General features: G+C 38.5%; 1 protein-coding gene across 3 annotated transcripts in view; it reads right to left on the reverse strand.

The window, feature by feature from the left end:
• Positions 1–18,730, reverse strand: part of B3glct (beta 3-glucosyltransferase) — a 108,569-nt gene that overhangs the window by 51,316 nt on the left and 38,523 nt on the right. For all 3 annotated transcript variants that reach the window (XM_070003016.1, XM_070003017.1, XM_070003018.1), the window contains exons 5-7: positions 8,218–8,294; positions 7,377–7,488; positions 2,459–2,595 (exon numbers count right to left, since the gene is read on the reverse strand). In XM_070003016.1, coding sequence (XP_069859117.1) covers positions 2,459–2,595; positions 7,377–7,488; positions 8,218–8,294 — 326 coding nt within the window. The remainder of the gene's footprint in view (positions 1–2,458; positions 2,596–7,376; positions 7,489–8,217; positions 8,295–18,730) is intronic.

The following is an 18,730-nucleotide window of genomic DNA, read 5'->3' on the forward strand; positions in this document are numbered from 1 at the left end:
AGACCAATGATTCTTAAAAATTAATCTAAAAGATGGAAATGGAGGGAATTCTTCTGAATTCATCCTTAGGTCACTCTAATACCAAAGCTAGACAAAGAAATGACACAACAAAACAAGAAAGTCATACGCCAATATCCACGATGAATAACAGGTACAAAAAAATCTTCAGCAAAATATTAGCAAACTGAATGTAACAGCACAATAGCAGAATTATTCACTGGGATGAAGTTGGATTCCTCCAGGATATAAGAATACTTCAGTGTTCACAAAATCAATCAATAAATGCAACACAACTCATTGACAGCATGCAGGGGGAAAACCATACGATCATCTGAAGAGATAGGGAGAAAGCATTTGATAAAATTCAACATCTCTGCAAGATAAAAACTCTGAAGAACTTAGGTATAGAAGAAACATACCTCAGCATAATAAAAGTCAATATTTAATAAGCCAGCAGCTAACAATACTGAATGGAGAAAAATAACTAAAAGCTTTTCACAGTAGCCAAGAAATGAGAGAAAAAAAATGTCCTTCAATTAAGGACAATTGAGTAGATCAAGAAAACATGGTACATTTAGTGTTTGGCCATAAAAATGAATGAAATCCTGTCATTCATGACACACGGATGGAACTGGAAAAATTATATTAAGTGAAAAAAGATAGGCAGAGAAAGAAAAGCACCACAAAATCTCATTCATGTGTAGATGATAAAACAGTTGATCTCACTGGGCACCAGTGGCTCATGCCAGTAATCCTAGCTACTCAGGAGGCTGATGGAGGAAGGTGCTTCAACGCCACATATCTCATGGACAGGAAAGCCCATGAGACTCTTACCTCCAAATTAACCACCAAAAAGCTGGAAGAAGAGCTGTGGCCAAGTGTTAACCTTAAGCAAAAAAATCTTCAGGGCCAGAACGCAGGTCCTGAGTTAAAGTCCCAGGATTGTTAGACGCACACACATGTACATGCGCACACACACAGAGCTGATCTCATAGAAGTTCAGAGCAGATGGTGGTTAGCAAAGTAGAGGGGAGGGGGAAGGGAGAGAAGGGTTGGGGTTGAACAATAAGTGCTGAGTTTCAGTTAGGAAGGAACAACTTCTACTATACTGTCTCACAGTAGGGTGACTACAGATTAAAAACTATGTACTATATTTCAAAAAGCTAGATGGAAGGGATTTGAGTGTTTTTCATCATAAATGATAAATAACTGAGGAGCTAGATACGTATACGTATAACCCAATTTGGGCACTGGTCGCTCATGTCCCAAATCTGAGCTATTCAGGAGGCTAAGATCTAAAGATCTTAATTTATCTCTAATTAATCAGCAAAAAGCCTTTAGTAGAGGTGTAGCTCAAGAGGTAGAGCATTGGCCTTGAGTAAAAATGCCAAAGAAGAGGGCAAGATCCTGAGTTTAAGTTTTAGTGCTAACACAGAAATAATAATGAATATAACGTTTTAAACATGGGGTTTCATTGCACTCTTGTTTGGGGTTTTTTGTTTTTTAGTACATGGTATTGGGGGTTCAACGAATGTTTTCAAGCATGCTAGGCAATCTCTCGACCACCAAGCTACAGCACCAGCCTTACAGAGGAGTACTTGTGTTGATGATGGTTGTAGATTCTGCACTAGGAAGGACATGATTCTATAGGAAACTGCTGAATGTGAGGAGAGCTATGAAGATGTTTAGAACAGCCAGGAATGACAAGCTATCTACTACCCTGTGGATCTACAGTGGGTTACAAAAGTTTTTCAAGACCCTAAATCCTACAAGCAGGAAATTTAATGAGAAATGATACATCTCTGAATATATACAAGTTACAAATGATCAGCAAACGAAAAACAAACAAAAAAACACTAATCTATCTGAAATACTCATTTTAACAATAGGCTATCAACAATCTGATTTCTCCTGAACTAAAACATTATCCTCTTCACTTTCTGCAGCTCATGAAACATCCCTGAAACTATGCCCACAAACATGGGCATGACTACCCACAGTACCTTCTCACTAGCCACTCTGCTGCCTGGCCTGTGCATTCATGCATGCGCAGCCAGGCACACAAGTAACTATCCACTGTAACCCCCATGGGTTACAGGTTCATTTTCTCACTGGCAATCAAAGCCATTCCAACAACAATCCAGCTTTTGTCTGCTCAGGTCTTGGGGCCCTTTTGTGTTCTCCTTTAGTCACACAACTTAATCCCTGACTAGTTTTGCACGTGACTGAGAGGAAACAGAAAGAGGTGGGATTACCTGATTGAGGAGACTCCTAAGTGACAGAGCTGAAGGAGTCTGGCTCCTTGTACTTTCATCCCTCTTTACCACATACTCACTCTGGCTGCAAAAACTCATTTGCAATGCTGAGATTTGTCAGGAACAGAACTCAGTGAAATAAATGTTGATCCACATTCCCCAATCCCACTCCAGAAAAAAAAATCCTAACAATAAATGCTTACTTGTTTACAAGTGGAAGGCTAAGGGTCCAGCCAGCAGCAAAGTCTGGATATTTAAAAACTGTAGGATTTTCAGAAAAGGCATAATGGTGAATTATTGTGGATTCTTCATCATATAATGCTTTCCCTAAAAACCATTCCTGTTGGACAAAAATAAAAAATACCATTAAAAATCTACTTCATATAAGATCAAAAACAAATTTACATCATTAGTTAATTAAATATCTTTGAATGATAATTAGCACAGACTGTATATTTCTACAAAGTTTGAACAAAAAATATAATACTGTTATGAAAATGAATGTATTAATTTTCATATGGAAGAAACTCAGGATCAGACCACCAGGATGAACAAAATGTAAGTCATTGTCTACCATAATGTATAAGACTGGTATTTTATAGAATATTCCATATGAAAATGTTCCACTTCCATTAGGAAGCAGAAGTGTGGCTCAGCTAGTAGAGCATCAGCCTTGAGCAAAGAAGCCAAACAAGAGTGTGAGGCCCTGAGTTCATGACCTAGTACTAGCACCTAAACAAAAAAGAGAAGAAGAAAGAAGAAGGAAGGAGAAAGGGGGAAGGAGGAAGGGAGACGGAAAAGGAGAAAAGGAGGAGAAGGAGAAGGAGAGGAGGAGGAGGAGGAGGAGGAGGAGGAGGAGGAGGAGGAGGAGGAGGAGGAGGAGGAGGAGGAGGAGGAGGAGGAGGAGGAGGAGGAAGAAGAAGAAGAAAGTAACAGCAAAGAGTCAACTGAGCCAAAAATCTGGAGAAGTAGGAATAGTTAATGCAAAGTCTCTGAGGTGGGATAATGCTCCATACATTCACAAAGGAAGTATAGAATAGACAGCACATACACTATGAAAAACACAGGGTGGAGGCAGACCAGGGCAGCCTTTCTGTGATAGAGGACAAGAATACAGACTTTATTCTAAGTCTTTATTAGTCTTCTGCTTCTGGCCACACCAGAATAGCCTGGATCAGACCTACACAAGAAATCCAGATGCAAATGCTGAATATATATAGAGAGCAAATGATCAAAGACATCAGAAAACTACAAAAGCAGATAGGACACACATACTGGAAAACTCAGTTCCAGAAAAACCTCAAGGGCACAGATATGGACTATTTTATTCACTTTAGTTGTCCCAGTAGGTTTAACATGTAATGGATACACCACAGATTTCTTCTTGCTCAAAGTGGTGATCTATCACTTGATTCAAACCTCCAGCCATTGATAAATTTTTTGTTAAGTAAGTAAAGCAAGTCCCTAAAACTAAAGGAACTAAAACATTACATTTAAATTAAGTACTCTGAGCCAGGTGCCAGTATTCATGCCTATAATCCTAACTTCTTAGTAGACTGAGATTTGAGGACTGCAATTTAAAGGCATCCTGGATAAGAAAGTCCATTAGAGTCCAATTAGCCAGCTGTGGTTCATATGGTACGAGTGCCAGCTTTGAGCCCAAAAACTAAAGGACAACATTCATGCCCTGAGTGTAAGCCCCAGTACATACACATGTATACACACACACTCACAATACACACATCACAAAATAATCAAGTACCCTAAGTTCTAAAGGTTTTCTATACTTTCTTTCTTATACAAACAATGCCACCTTACTTTCTTCTTCAGGATATAAAATCAGGAAAGGCACAGTACTAAGTCAACCTAAGCCTTTTTTAAGATCCTTATTGGACAAGTGATTGTATCTCGAATTCCTCCTAGAGTCCTACTTTTGGTCAATCCAGCAACAGGGCAATGGACAGTGTGACAGCTATCGACATAACTTTATATGCAGATTCAAAGTGTTATTCTTGATACTCTGCCTAGAAACAGCCAATACCAGAGAGAAGAATGTCCAGTAGTGATCAAAGCAAAGGACCTCAGCTTAAGATGGAAATTTCAATTGCTTTTTAAAAAAATCAATCTTATAACACTTTATCAAATTAGTAAACCTCAACCATCATAAAAACACTCAATTTGCCATACCAATGGGAGGGCACCTGCCTAACCAAAATAGTTTATAGAAAGAGATCTTCTTACTAATATTTCACTGTTAAAACTTTTTGTTCCAAACATAATATTATGTAAAACTTGTTCTATTTTATCTCCTAATTGCAGTGTTCAGCTACTGCAGCACCTGAAATTTTTTCAGTATTTTTGTGGAGGATTATAAACTGTTGTAAGAAAAAAATTAACATAGAACATATGGAAAGAACCACTCAACCCCAATACTGTAAAAGAAAAAAAACCCTGGGTACAGCATTGTGTGCATAATCCCAGTTACACAGGAGACACTGGTAGGAGGATCAGAGTCAAAAGCCTGTCCCAGGTCTCATCCCCTATCTGAAAAATAACTAAAGTAAAAAAAAAAGGGGGCTAAGGGTGTGACTCATGTGACAATATACTTGTCTAGCAAGCAAGAAACTGAGTTCAAAACCCACTATTACAAACAAAAAAGAAAATATGTCAACCACTTTTCTAAATATAAACGTATTAACAGCATACTGTAGATCTGGACATGTGGCTCATGCCTGTAATACTAGATATCAAGAGGCTGAGAGTTGGAGGATAGTAGTTCAGCCCTGCCAAAAAAAAAGAGCCTCAAACTCTGCCTCCAAAACAATCAGCAAAAAAGCAAAACTGGCTGAGAGCACAAGGCACTGAGTTAAAACCCTGGAACCAAAAATATAAACTAAAAAACAAACTAAAAACATAAAACTGTGAAACAAAAAGGAAGACTTAAATTTCTTAGATTTAATATCTGTTTCTTTAATAAAGGTGAAATTCATACATTTAAAATATTTAACTACTTAAATTTAACCTTAAGGAAAAATATCAAAGTCAAACAATATGCTGGATGCTCCAGTACATTATATAATTATTGTTTTAATGTGGCTTATTTGTGTCAATACCAAAGCCAGGTTCACTTTATGCATTTTTCCTAAAATTTTGAATGGTACAGGGACAAAATATACAGTGGTCTGAGCTCACTTCAACATTATGGAATTGTTATTCCTTACTACTAGTTTCAAAAGACATGAAGCACCCTCTTCCCCATGGGAAAATTCAGAAAAGTGGGGAAATGTCTCACTTTACCTCTGTTCTGAACTTGCTTTTCATGAACTTACTTTGAACCATTACATTTATCATTCCAATTCTCATTAAAAAGCACAGTGAGTCACCATCCCCTGTACAGAAGTAGAGCCAGGGATAATAGAAGAATAATCTCCAGGTGAAAGGAACACTAGAGGAAGGTTGAAACTCCTACATCCTACAAAATATCTGGGAGTTTTTCTCAAGTCAAAAGCAAACATAAAAGCCTAACAAATGGTTTACATAAAATATAGCAATGAAGTACACAGATACTGGTTGACATCCTCTCAAAAGACAGGATGAGACAGACTCATAATTCTCTTCTTTGAAGACATTATTTTTCTTCACCTAATGACCTTCTCATCCAATTATAACTTCAGCTTCTCAGAAATCAAAAGCACAAAGAGAAATCCTAATGGATCCTTCCAGCATTTCAAGATTATCAAAACCAGTGGTTTTTATTACAGTAACGAAGTACCCCATATTGAAGAAACCAATCTTATAACCACTGCTGTCCAACTTTTTCAGCTACATCAACAAACCAAACAGGTGCCTGGAGCTTGCATTGCCTTCCCCAGATCCTGCATGCCTGGAATGGGTGTCTGGATGGGGCAGGTTTCTAGTGGTCAGAGAGGGCCTAGCTCTGCTTATCTCAATTTGATCTCATAAGTGATTAGGAATCATATAAGTAATCAGAAATGTACTAATGATCAGCTTATAGCCTTGGCTTCTTTAAGAGACTGAAATGGTCTGATTTCCTTTTGACTTAAATCTCCTATGTAGCCCTCTGCCTAACCAAAAAGCTGACATTTTAGGCTTTTCAGTCATTCACATGTTCATTGACCATCCCCTAAGCATTACACATTCTGCTCAAGGATAGAGATACAGAAACCAACAATGCTCTGGTTACTGAAAGCAATGGTGAATTTCACAAAGTCCCTCTACTACAAAACTTCTCCCCCCTTCTCCCTTCCAATCCTATTCATAGTGTTCCCTCTACCTTCTATCCTCCTCCCCTCCTTCTAGGCTAACTACTGCTCTCCGGTAGGACTTAGATTAAGTTCCATCACCTCTGCTTCCCAAAATAAATTCCATAGACCTGTTACAGGTCCCTAAGAGCACTTCATTCCTTTTATAGAAGAAGTCATGGTGATAACTATAATTGATTCACTTTAGTCCGCTGTATCCCACTCTTCAATGCCAGCCACATGGTCAGGATCCCTGACAGTTTCATTTTAGCCTCTGCCATCTACAATGTCCAACAAGCCATCAGTACTCAAAAAAAATTTCTATACAAAATAATAAGGGTACTTACTGATGATGAAAAATAACCAATCTATGTTTATTTTATTTCTAGAGAAAATCATTTCTGAACTATAGGAATACACATATAAGCACAGTTTTATATGGTACACCCCTCTGGAAGCTATAAACCTCACAGAAAATTTTATACAACGGAGCTTCCAGATACCCAACTATTATTTCAATCAGAGAGAGAGAGAGAGAGAGTGTACGTGCGTGCGTGCTAGTCCTGGGGCTTGAATTCAGGGCCTGGACACTGTCCTTTAGCTTTTTTGCTCAGGTTCCCGCTCTACCACTTGAACCAAAACTCCACCTCAGCCTTGCTTTGTGGTTAAATGGAGATAAGAATCTCATGGACTTTCCTACCTGAGCTGGCTTCAAGCTGCTGTCTTCAGATCTCACCTAGCCATTCATTTTAATTTTAAATTAAGTGCTCTTATTAGACTCAACCACCTCTTAATCAAAATTAATTTTTTTGAAGTTCTGTCTCCGAAGTATAAATATTGGTGTTGAAGGTGTACTCACCTTAGATGAGTCATATTTCCTGAGTATTTCTAAGAGCTTTGGAATTTTGATCCTTGTCTCTTCTTCACAGAAGAAAATCCATGATGAATTTCTGGTATATGCTACAGAAAAACTGAAAAACAGAAGTTACAATAATCATCTCTATACAACCAGCTTATAATAAGATTTAACACTGATACATAGGAAACATGAAATGCGAATGCAAGGACAAGACAGCCAAATTGTTCTCCCTCTATAGTTTTCTTCAGTGTATTGCAATTCAACTTATAGGAAAACTAGATATTAGTGGTCCACTAATCAGAACTCTTTACATAATTCCTTCCATAACACCACCTATTTAGAAGTCATAATTTCAAATATTAACTTGAAGCTTTTCAGCTTTTAAGAAGGAAACACAGACAGGTGCTAGAGACTCACTCTTGTAATACCAGATACTCAGGAGCCTGAAATCTGAGATTGTGGTTCAAAGCCAGCCCAGGCAGAAAAAGTCTGTGAGACTCTTATCTCCAATGAATCACCAGAAAACCAGAAGTAGTGCTGTGGCTCAAATGGTTAGAGTACTAGCCTTGAGCAGAAAAAGCTCAGGGACAGCGCCCAAGCCCTAAGTTAAGCCCTATGTCTGACAAGAAAAAAAAAAAAGAAAGAATGAAACACAAATGAAAATTAATCTAATACATGATTAAGAACCAATCTCAAAACAATCTGGTTAATGCAATAATAATAAAAAGTGAAATTGCTTTCTGAGGAAAAATACACCATCTTAATAAGAAAATTAGGGAGCACAAAAGTGTTGAGGAGGATTATGTGAATTTTATACACATTTTGAGTAAAATGCACGCACTGTGGTAACAATGGAAGGATGGTCCAAGCACCTTCCTGCTTTGTCAGCTGGTGGATAAGGACTATTCTGGGGAATTCCTGAAAATACAAGATCAAAGAGATAATGAGAATACATCTGGCCTCTCCAAAAACAAAATGATAAAAAAGCCACAAATAAAATATAAACTCCAACTACATTAGAGACTTGACGTATCTACATACCATTTTTCCCCTCTACCTCTGCCTCTCTCTGTCTTTCTCTCTCTTGTCTGCTTCAGAAGCTACTGCAAGTGAAGTATCTCTGCTAAATCCATACAGCCTTTCTCCACAAATCCAAGCCAGCCCCTATAAACCCAAGACCTACAACAAGGGTCTTCAGTGATACTAGGCGCTAACAGGAAAGTCACAGATTTTTTTTTAAATAACTGGAAGGGAAGAGCCCAGAGGAAGTTTGGCAAGAATAACTCATAAGCTCAAAACTAGGTACAATCTATATATAATGTATATAAAAACATGTTAAATGAAACACTTTGACTAATCAAGAAGACAGACTATCTAATCTATCTCATGCAAAAAAAAAACACTTGTTGAAAGTTCTCTAAAAATATATGGTGCACACCTTTATAATCACAGTACTAGGGAAGTAAGGCGGAGGCAGGAAGATCATAAATAAGAGACCATCCTGAGCTACACAGTATATCCCTGTCCCTGTCACACACACAAAAAAAAAAGAAAAGAAAATATCTGAGTATGTTTGTGTGTTGTGTGTGTGTGTGTGTGTGTGTGTGTGTGTGTGTGTGTGTGTGTGTGTGTGTGTGTGTGTGTGTGTTAGTAAAAGGGCATGAACTCAGACCTTGGACATTGTCTCATAGCTTTTTCTTTCAAGGCTAGTGCTCTACTATTTGAACCATTCCTCTACTACTAGCTTTTGGCGGTTAATTGGAGTTAATATCCTCATGAAGCTGGGAACTGGTGGTCATGCCTATAATCCTAGCTGAGGCTGAGATCTGAGCATCACAATTCGAAGCTAGCCCAGGCAAGAAAGTCTGTGAGATTCTTATCTCCAATTAACCACCAGAAAACTGGAAGTAGTACTGTGGCTCAAAGTGGTAGAGCACTAGCCTTAAGTGAGAAAGCTTAGGGACAGCAGCTGAATTCAAACCCCAGGATCAACAGCAACAACAACAACAAAAAGTCCCATGGACTTTCCTGCCTGGGCTGGCTTCTACTGTGATCCTTAGGTCTCAACACCTTGAGTAACTACAATTATAGTAGTAGGCCACCAGTGCTGGGCTCTACAAACATCTTTAGAAGTGTTTACCATTGAAACAACATACAAAGTCCAAATATTAGAAATACAATCCTTAATGACTCAGGCAGTAAAAGAAGTAACAATGAAATTTAAGCTATGTATAAATACAGTACAATTATTGCTACACAAATATACACAGAGAGATTAATGTTTTGAAATTAAGAGTGTTAGCTCTGAAGTAAAGCACTTCTTACTACATTTCAACTGACTGAAAAGCCGAAACTCAGAATTTCAAGTCTGATGTATGTGAACCTACTCCCACAACAAACATTATATTACATATTTTATGCTAGTTATAAAACTATATTCCTGGTTACTGTCATTACAGACCAAAGAATTTAAGAACACGTGTCTATATATTTGAAATGACAGAATGCTGATATGAATTCCCCACTGGTCTTTAAGTACATATATGTTTATTAGTTGAGAACGGTTTTTAATATAAACCTTTGTGTTGACTATCAAGTAAATCTCATGTCTTCTGAAGTATTTATTTCAACTTCCATGTACAAATATAAAATGTAAAACCAGAGGCCAAAGGTTAAATCAGACAAACACTGTGGCATGTTAAAAGCCTAACGGCTGAATTAGCAGTTACCCAAGATTAAAGGATATAAATAATTCAGGACTTCCTACTGTTGTTTCTGAATTATGCAGTAATTTTCATTGTCTTTTAAAAATTGCAATATACAGCTATACTCACATATATATTCATGAATGATTGTGTAAGAACAAAGAGTCATTTGTAAAGAAACTAATGACATTACTATTTGCATAAAACTGAAATTACAGGTGAATGCTAATGTGAACTATACAAAAAAAGAAATATAACAGATACTTCTAAAATGTTACATAAAAATAAGTACTAATGAGTTACAAAGTAGCAATTAAAATTAAAATTAAAACTTTATAACAATAAAAATGTTTTTTTTATGTTAAGTGAGAAAACAGAACTGATCCAACAATAGAAAAAATTCCTAAGTGAAGAGAGACTAAGGGAACCAGCAAATGGAAATACCGGTGTCCAGATGACAGAATGATGGGCTGTCTGATTTTAAAATTCCTTGTATCATTAAAATACATTTAAACTTTTTAAAGAATTGAAAGAAAATAAAGACACCTCTAAAATTTACTTGCAAACAAGTACTGCAGGCCAAGGTATATGATATGTACAATACTAACAGATACTAAAGTTGTTAACTGGCTGCCTTTCATGACTTCAAGGGTTTTCTGGACAGAGACTAGAAAACAGGCTTAAAAACAATAAAACTACCAGGCTTCTGTGGCTAATGTCCATGGCTCATGCCTATAACCCTAGCTACTTAGGAGGCTGAGATCTGAAGATCATGGTTCAAAGCCAGCCAGGACAGAAATGTCCTTGAGACTCATATCTCAGCAAAAAGCCAGAAATAGAGCTGTGGCTCAAGTAGTTGAATGCTAGCCTTGATAGAAAAAAAAAGTCACTGGGTAGACCATTAAGAAGAGTTTTCAAATTAATACTTAAGGGGAAAGTAAGAAGAAATAGCAATACTACCAAAGCTGCTTGGAATAAAAACCTGTAAAGGCATTTCTTCATGCAGCTGCCACCCAAATGACACCTAATCCTCAGGTCATGACACTATTTCAAATCTAAAAGGCAATGTGAAATTCTGTCCACAATGAGATAATGCCACAACATAGGCAAGTGTAAAGGAACTAAAAACACAAATGCTGAAATGTGAGTAAGGCAGAGGAAATGTCCATCCTTTGCTTCTCTGAATCAGTCTACTTTTATTTATACCATCAGCATTTGCTGGTATCGTACTCACTTTGAAAAAAGAGAAAGCCCAAATTCCCACAGAGACAGTGTCAGCACTTCCTATGAATGCATTTGTTACTAAGGTACATGTGCATAGTGAAAGTAGCTAGAAATTACTGAAGGCAAGCAAATGTAAAAAAAACAATCTAATTCATTAGTAGGTTCTTATACATATTGATCATTTCCAATTTGGAAAAAGGGGTTTGATTCCAATGTCACAGCTGAGTAATCTCAAAGTACTTTGCAAACAAAAAAAGCCCATGATTTTTTATTACTACTTTTTAAGTAGTTGTACAAAGTTTCAATTCAACATGTCAGTTTGTGAGTACAATGCCACTTGATCAATGTCAGACTTTCCATGATTGTTGATATACAGGAGGAACTAGGAAAAAATATAACTAGAAATATAAGTAGCATGAATGAAGTTAACATTTAAATATGGAGTAAAATAAGTGAATATTTAAAATACTGTAAGTAATTATTTGGCGAATTTGTTTTGAACCAATTTTCCTGCTTCTGTTAAAGAGCATTTAATGGCTTAAGTCCACCTGGCTAGTCTCTCCTTTTGTCAGCTGACTTTCCTAGTACTTGTTACCTGCCTTTACCTAAATTTAAGCCAAGAAAAATCAAGATGAATGTGTGGCCTTGTGACTCAGAGCAAGTGTTAAATGAGAAAGAGCCGATACATTTTGTTAAGGACTAGGCAAAGATTCTAAACGACTGAACTCCATTTCAAGACTGTTTCCAACTCAACTGCAATTCCAAATCCCAACTATTCTATAGTTGTTAGACACTGAACTGAGTTTTAAGGCAATAAATAAATCACAAAGAAAATTAACACGTTTATTGCTATAATTTCTTCCATAACAGGAATGTACCTCTTAGGAAGATAAAAGAGAAATATGATATACTGTTTGGAACATATAGGAGACAGATTTACTAGTCTTTACGACACAGTATTCATTTATAGACCAGCAGATTATAAGTGATGTCATTACAATATACTTTTCAGGAATCTGAGTCAACATTTAAAAATATATGTATGTGTGTATGTTTTTATATATGCTTTTCCAAATACTTGTCTTACTTCTTTCCCAAAAAGAAAAAATATTAGTTCATTATACATCTTATTTTACAAACTATTTACTCCAATATGTATTACTCAGTATACTTTATAGTACAGATAAATTAGTTTAGCTCATCATTCCCTCACTCACAAAAGCAATAAATCATTGGTGTTTAAGGAGACAAAACACTGCCATTTGAACGTCAGCTCTATTTTCTTTGCAACATGTGACCTTAAGCAAGTTCTCTAACCTAACCTAGCCATAGCCCTGTTACCATGTTCTCTAATGACATATCAACAGTTCTGGGGTCAAGGGAAATAATACATGCCAAGAACTTGACATATGGCAGATATATGTCAGCTATTCACATTGTTGTTGTTTCTACAATATTTTGGAGGAAATGCTACGTGCCAAACATGAATCTAGGAGCACAATAAAAACTAGGGAGCTGGGCACTGAGGGCTCACATCTATAATCCTAGCTACTTAGGAAGCTGAGATCTGCAGACCATGTTTTGAAGCCAGCCAGAGCAGAAAAGTCCATGAGACTATTATCTCCAATTAACCATCAAAAAGCCAGAAGTAGAGGTATGGCTCAAGAGGCAGAGTACCACTCTTGAGCAGAAGCCAAGAAAGAGTGTGAGTCCCTGAGTTCAAGTCCCAGTGTCAGCACGTGTGCACATGCCCACGCGCATGCGTGAGTGCATGTGCACGTGCGCACGCACACACACACAAATGCAGGCAGAGATCTGTCTTCTTGGGTTTCACTTTCTAATGAAGGAAGCAATAAGCAAATAAATCCACAAGAGAATGTCATGGATAAATGCTACTGCATAAAGCTAGGTAAAAGATGTCATGAATAGGTCACTGTTTACTAGGGAACCTGGAGCTCCTCTCACATGGTTGCCCAAGCTGATGTGCTGCTTGGGAGATTCCAGTCTTTACTGCATAGCAAAGATAAAGGGCTTTGGAGCCCATTAGAGCTGAAATAAAAGCCCAGCTGCACCATTCATCATGTTGTGAGCATGGACAAGTCACTTCTCTACTCTAGGGCTGGGAAGGTGGCACAGTGGCAGAAAAAGTCAGAAGTGGCACTGTGATTCAAGTGGTAAAGCACTAGCCTTGAGCTATAGAGCTGAGGGACAGTGCCCAGACCCAGAGTCCAGGCTCCACAACCAACATTCTCTACTCTATTTTCTCCTCAACAACAATGAGAAGAGTACTATTAACAAGCTCAGAGTTAAATAAACATGTTAGAACACAACAGAGCACAGTGCACAACAGGAGTACAGAATAAAGTAACGTGAATGATACATACTGACTAAATGCCAGCTATGATCATCCCAATTTTCAACACTGTCTCTACTCCAAATCCTGGCCTCAAACATGATATTCCACTGATCTCTCACTCCATCCTTCCAAACACAAGCTAAGCTTGGAGTAGTTAATCCTGCTTTCTTTCATTTGTACACAATGTTCACTGAAACCCACGATGTCATAAGAGCCAAGCAAACATTAATGTTTCAAGGCTCAGCTCAAACATCATAAACCTCTGATGCCCTTTCAAAGACATTTGAAACACAGGCCAGTTATCCTTGGCCTGTGTTCTCATGGAGTAAACTTTGAATGGATTCATGCAGCAATTCGACAGGTGATTCCATCACCTAGTCCCTTACAAGAATGGGCTTTCCGGGGCTGGGAAGGTGGCTCAGTGGTAGGTCCTTGCCTTGTATGCATGAGGCCCTGCGTTGGATTCCTCAGCACCACATAAGCCCAAAAAAAGCTGGAAGTGGCGCTGTGGCTCAAGTGGTAGAGCACTAGCCTTGAGCTGAAGAGCTGAGGGACAGCACCCAGGCCCAGAGTTCAGGCCCCACGAATGGGCCTTCTTGGTGAACTCAACACAGATCCAACACCGGGCACAGCTGATAATCACCTGTGGCTTGGAGAGGCAAAACCAGCTGGACATCACACCACAAGCCCCATCTATACCAGACACCCACATCCTCTGCATGGCTGCATGCACTGACTCTTAATTGGGCCCCAGTCATAAGACACTGACATTGATGTCACTTTCAGAGGACAGAGTCCTAAAGCATCCAGGTCTTTGTGTCTATGGCTCTAGATTTAAAACCCTATGCAACAACAACTAACTGCCCATGGCTGGATCACAGGCCATCCTCACCCCCACTCAGGAAGACAGAATGCCTCCTGCCTGCCCCTAGTGACAGAGCTCTAGATCCCCCCACACTCCTAACAAGGCAGGCACCTCTAGCATAGGGAAGGGGCAAACGCTGGTGGGCATTTGTCCACCACTCAGCCTCAAAACAGAGTATTTCAATATTGCTGATTACCCCTCACCCTAGTGTCAGTGTTCTATTTCCTGTTGCACATGGGATACATGAATGCCAGTCTAAAAGACTTTTCTAAGAAAGCTAGTTGTAGGAAGTGGAGATGTGACTCAAGTAGTAGAGCACTAGCTTTGAGCAAAAAAAGCCAAGAGCACAAGACCCTCAGTAGAAACCCCAGAACTGGTACAAAAAGAAAAAAGGAAAAGGAAGGGAAAAGAGGTAAAGGAAAGGAAAGGAGGTAAAGGGGAGAGGAGGAAAGGGGAGAGGAAGGGAGGGAAGGAGACAGGGGAGGAGGGGAGGGAAAAGGAAGGGAGGGGAGGGAAAGGGAGGGAAGGGGTGGGGAGTGGAGAGGAATTATACACATAGAAGCAACAATGTTATTTAAGTGAAAGAATATGTACAAAGAATTCCATTTTTCTCCTGGGGCATGTCGCCTAGGATCTTGGACAAAGTAAATATCTGGTAGATATTCATTAAATGAATGAGTAAATAACTTCTTTTTCAACATCAATGTAATAAAGTCTCCAGCTTAATTAAAAAACACACACACACAATTCATGCCTAACAATTTCTACCTGAAAGACAAGACTGTTAGTAAATAATTAAGCATCTTATTTGCATTCATCTCAAAAGGTAACTTTACTGATAACTTCAAAAAGCTAAGGGAATAAATCATACTTGTGATTCTCCAAGCTAACTTTTAATGAAGTATCCCACACCATCTCCTCATCAATACAACAAATTTCTAAAAATAGACAGCACAAGGCCATCCTGAGCCTTCTTCACATTAATCTACAATTAGCTTTGCCAGTTTTCCCAGCTTACTTTATGAAGATGAGGGTTTTTTTTAATCTAATGAGCCAAGGCCTGACTAACTTGTCTCCTGAAAATAGTGGCTTGCAGAACTTTCTGCGAATAAGCAAGAAGAATAATTTACTGGTAAGGTTGAGTGTCTGCCAAGTTTTAAATAAGGCTTGAAGTCTCCCTACAATAGAAGACAACAAAATTAGAAGTGTCTGTTCTTTTCATGGCTTTAGCCTCAGGAGTGGGGAAACAGGAGGATTTTGAGCAGCTAGATCGGCTCCATTTTGCCTACAGTAGAAGAAATCATCTAACATCAGTTTCTTCCAAAACACAAAAATTTTAAGTGTCCTTCACTTTTCTGTATTGGATGACTGTCTTAAAACAAACAGAACACTAAGCCAAGTACCAGGGGCTCACAATAGTAATCCTACCTAGCTAATCAAGAGGCTGAGATCTGAGGCACAGGATTCAAAACCAGCCTGGGCAGAATAGCCTGGGAGACTCCAATTATCCAATTAATTCTCTCCAATCAAACACCAAATAGCTTGAAGTAGTTGTGACTCAAGCATAGCAGCTTTGGGCAGAAAAAGTCAACCAAGAATGCAAGGCCCTGAATTCAAGTCCTAGCATGAGCACCAAAATTTAAAAAAAAATCTAACTTACCTATGTTTCTGCTCTTAGTCCCAGCTTCATTTTAAACTCTGTCCTCTGCCCACCTCAAGTTCTCCTTCTACACTGGCTTATCTCCCTGTCCCCACCCAAAGTGACTCCCAGCAGAGTAAGACCTCTGCCTTGTGCTAAACTAAATGTAACATATTAGTAGTCTGCCAATAGTGATGTGGACCCTTGCTTACTAGAAACTACTTTAAAAAATGAATTATGGGGCAGGGAAGGTGGCTCAGTGGTGGAGCGCTTGCCTTGCATGCATGAGGCCCTGGGTTCGATTCCTCAGCACCACATAAGCAAAAAAGAAAAAAACTGGAAGTGGTGCTCAAGTGGTAGAGTGCTAGTCTTGAGCTGAAGAGCTGAGGGACAGCGCCCAGGCCCAGAGTTCAGGCCCCACAACTGGACCCAAAAAAAAAATGAATTATGATATTTTATCTTCTCTCCTTCATTTTTTTTCAATTTAATAGTATTGAGAAATTCCTGTGGAGAACAGTATAATGTTCTCCGGTGTTCATACACATCAAAAGCTGCAGTAAATGTCCTTGGAAACTGGACCCCGAGTCCAGAAGGAAAAGAAAAAGATTTTCAGATGGCAGTGTTTCTTTCTATCCCAATATTTATTCAAGATAGCCCCAAGACTCATTCCCCTAGAAACAGAGTTGTTTGCTCTCTTGTTTCAGGAAATTTAAAAAAAAAAAAAAAAAAGAATTTTTACACAAACATCTTCTCAAGAAGGTGTTTAGTTAAATAAAACTAAAAGTCAAATTGTAATGGGCACACAGATGCTGTATGCATCACAGGCATTTAAAAATGAACTCAAATGCCTGGTGTATTAGCAGAGCACTGCGCAAAGCCGCCTTCTGGGTTTTGCTTTTTGTTTGTGTACCTCTTTAAACAGTCACTCTTTATGAGCCCACATTACTTTTCCATCTGCCACAGGGAAGAAAATAAAAATCCTTAGGCAAACAAATTTTGTATTCATCTATCAACAGACTTGCATGTAGAAAGCTTGTGTTCATCATGCAGCCTCTATTCTAATCTTTTCCTCTATTCTAATCTGACAGGATTGCTAGTTCACTACCGACTCACACTTTCTGGCACAGATGGCTGCCTCCATGCATTTGTCTCTGCTAGGCATCCGCAAAGTAGACCTTCTTGGCAACTCGTGACTTCACGTTCCAGAATTACACAGGTTCTAAACATACATCCTCCAGCTAAACTGTTCCCTCTCTTCCCTAACAGGTTTCACAGTCTTCCCTTAGCTGCTCTGGTGTCACAGGTACAATCAGCAAGATATGAATTCATATTATTTTTACTAAGTAGATAGCTTTTGAATTTGAAATGGGTATCCTGATTCTCAAGATCCCCATATATGGACAAAAGTGCCTAATATAAGCCAGATGGCAGTGGCTCATGTCTTTTATCTTACCTACTAAGGAGGCTCAGATCTGAGGATCACAGTTCAAAACCAGCCTGGGCTGGAAAAGTCCATGAGACACTGATCTCCAATTAACCAGCAAAACACCATAAGCTGAGGTGCAGCTTAAGTGATAAGAGTGTCAGTCTTGAGTGGAAAAAAGCTAAGCAAGAACAGAAGACCTCAAATTCAAGTCCTAGTGCTGGTACCAAAAATATGCTTAATATAACTACACAAGCCAGACTAATATTTGATCCATAGATACTTGACTAAATTTATTCTATACTGGTATTTTCAACCTAAACAGTTATCTGGTAGTCACCATCTGCCTCAGAAGTAACTCAGCAAACTACGATGTCCTTTCTTAATTCCTTTCTAACCCATTTGTACCAGAGCATTCTAGACCAGTACTGTGTACACAGAAGAATACTTGGTAAAGTCTGCTAATTGAATGATTAGAAAAAAAGATGCAACTATAAACCAGTCTGACTATAAATTGCATTATAAGCCTTAAAACTAGAAATGACAAAATGACAACTTACAATGACCCAGAATGTTCTAGAAACAAGGAAGCCAGTTTCACTCCCCTGACAACAACTCCAAGTACAGGATTTAATCTCACCTAGAGAGTTGCTTTATGCTCCTGTGTTTTATTCAATTGTAATGATGAAAAATGTTTGTGTGCTTAATAACACCACATTTAAGCACCTAGAGGTGAACCAGGCTCTGGTAATGACTTGCCAAAGCGGAGAATAGCTAGAAACAGATGCATAATCACAGAACCCATTAAACGTTTGCACCTTCGTGGTTTTTTATTGTGAAAATACTGTACAGAGGGTTACAATTACATGGGCAAGATAATGGCAAACTCTATAGTCGAGTGCAATCTGACAGGGGTAATGAATAAGTAAACAGCAGCTCTCAACATCTGGTACTGTGGGAGGAATGGGTATGTTGAGCTATTAGATAAATATTCCAATGGTAACGATTAACTGCTGATTCTTCCCTCACCAAGCAGCTTTTATGAATGCTCAGAAGGGGAAAAATATAACCAAACTTCAACCTGAAGGCTTCCTTCTCCAGGTCTCAAGTGACAGGAAGGCCAAAGATATTGCAACCACTGA

The sequence above is a fragment of the Dipodomys merriami genome, unplaced genomic scaffold (genome assembly GCF_024711535.1).
Source record: "Dipodomys merriami isolate MVZ:Mamm:240054 unplaced genomic scaffold, mDipMer1.0.p SCAF_6, whole genome shotgun sequence".
Taxonomy (NCBI): Eukaryota; Metazoa; Chordata; class Mammalia; order Rodentia; family Heteromyidae; genus Dipodomys; species Dipodomys merriami.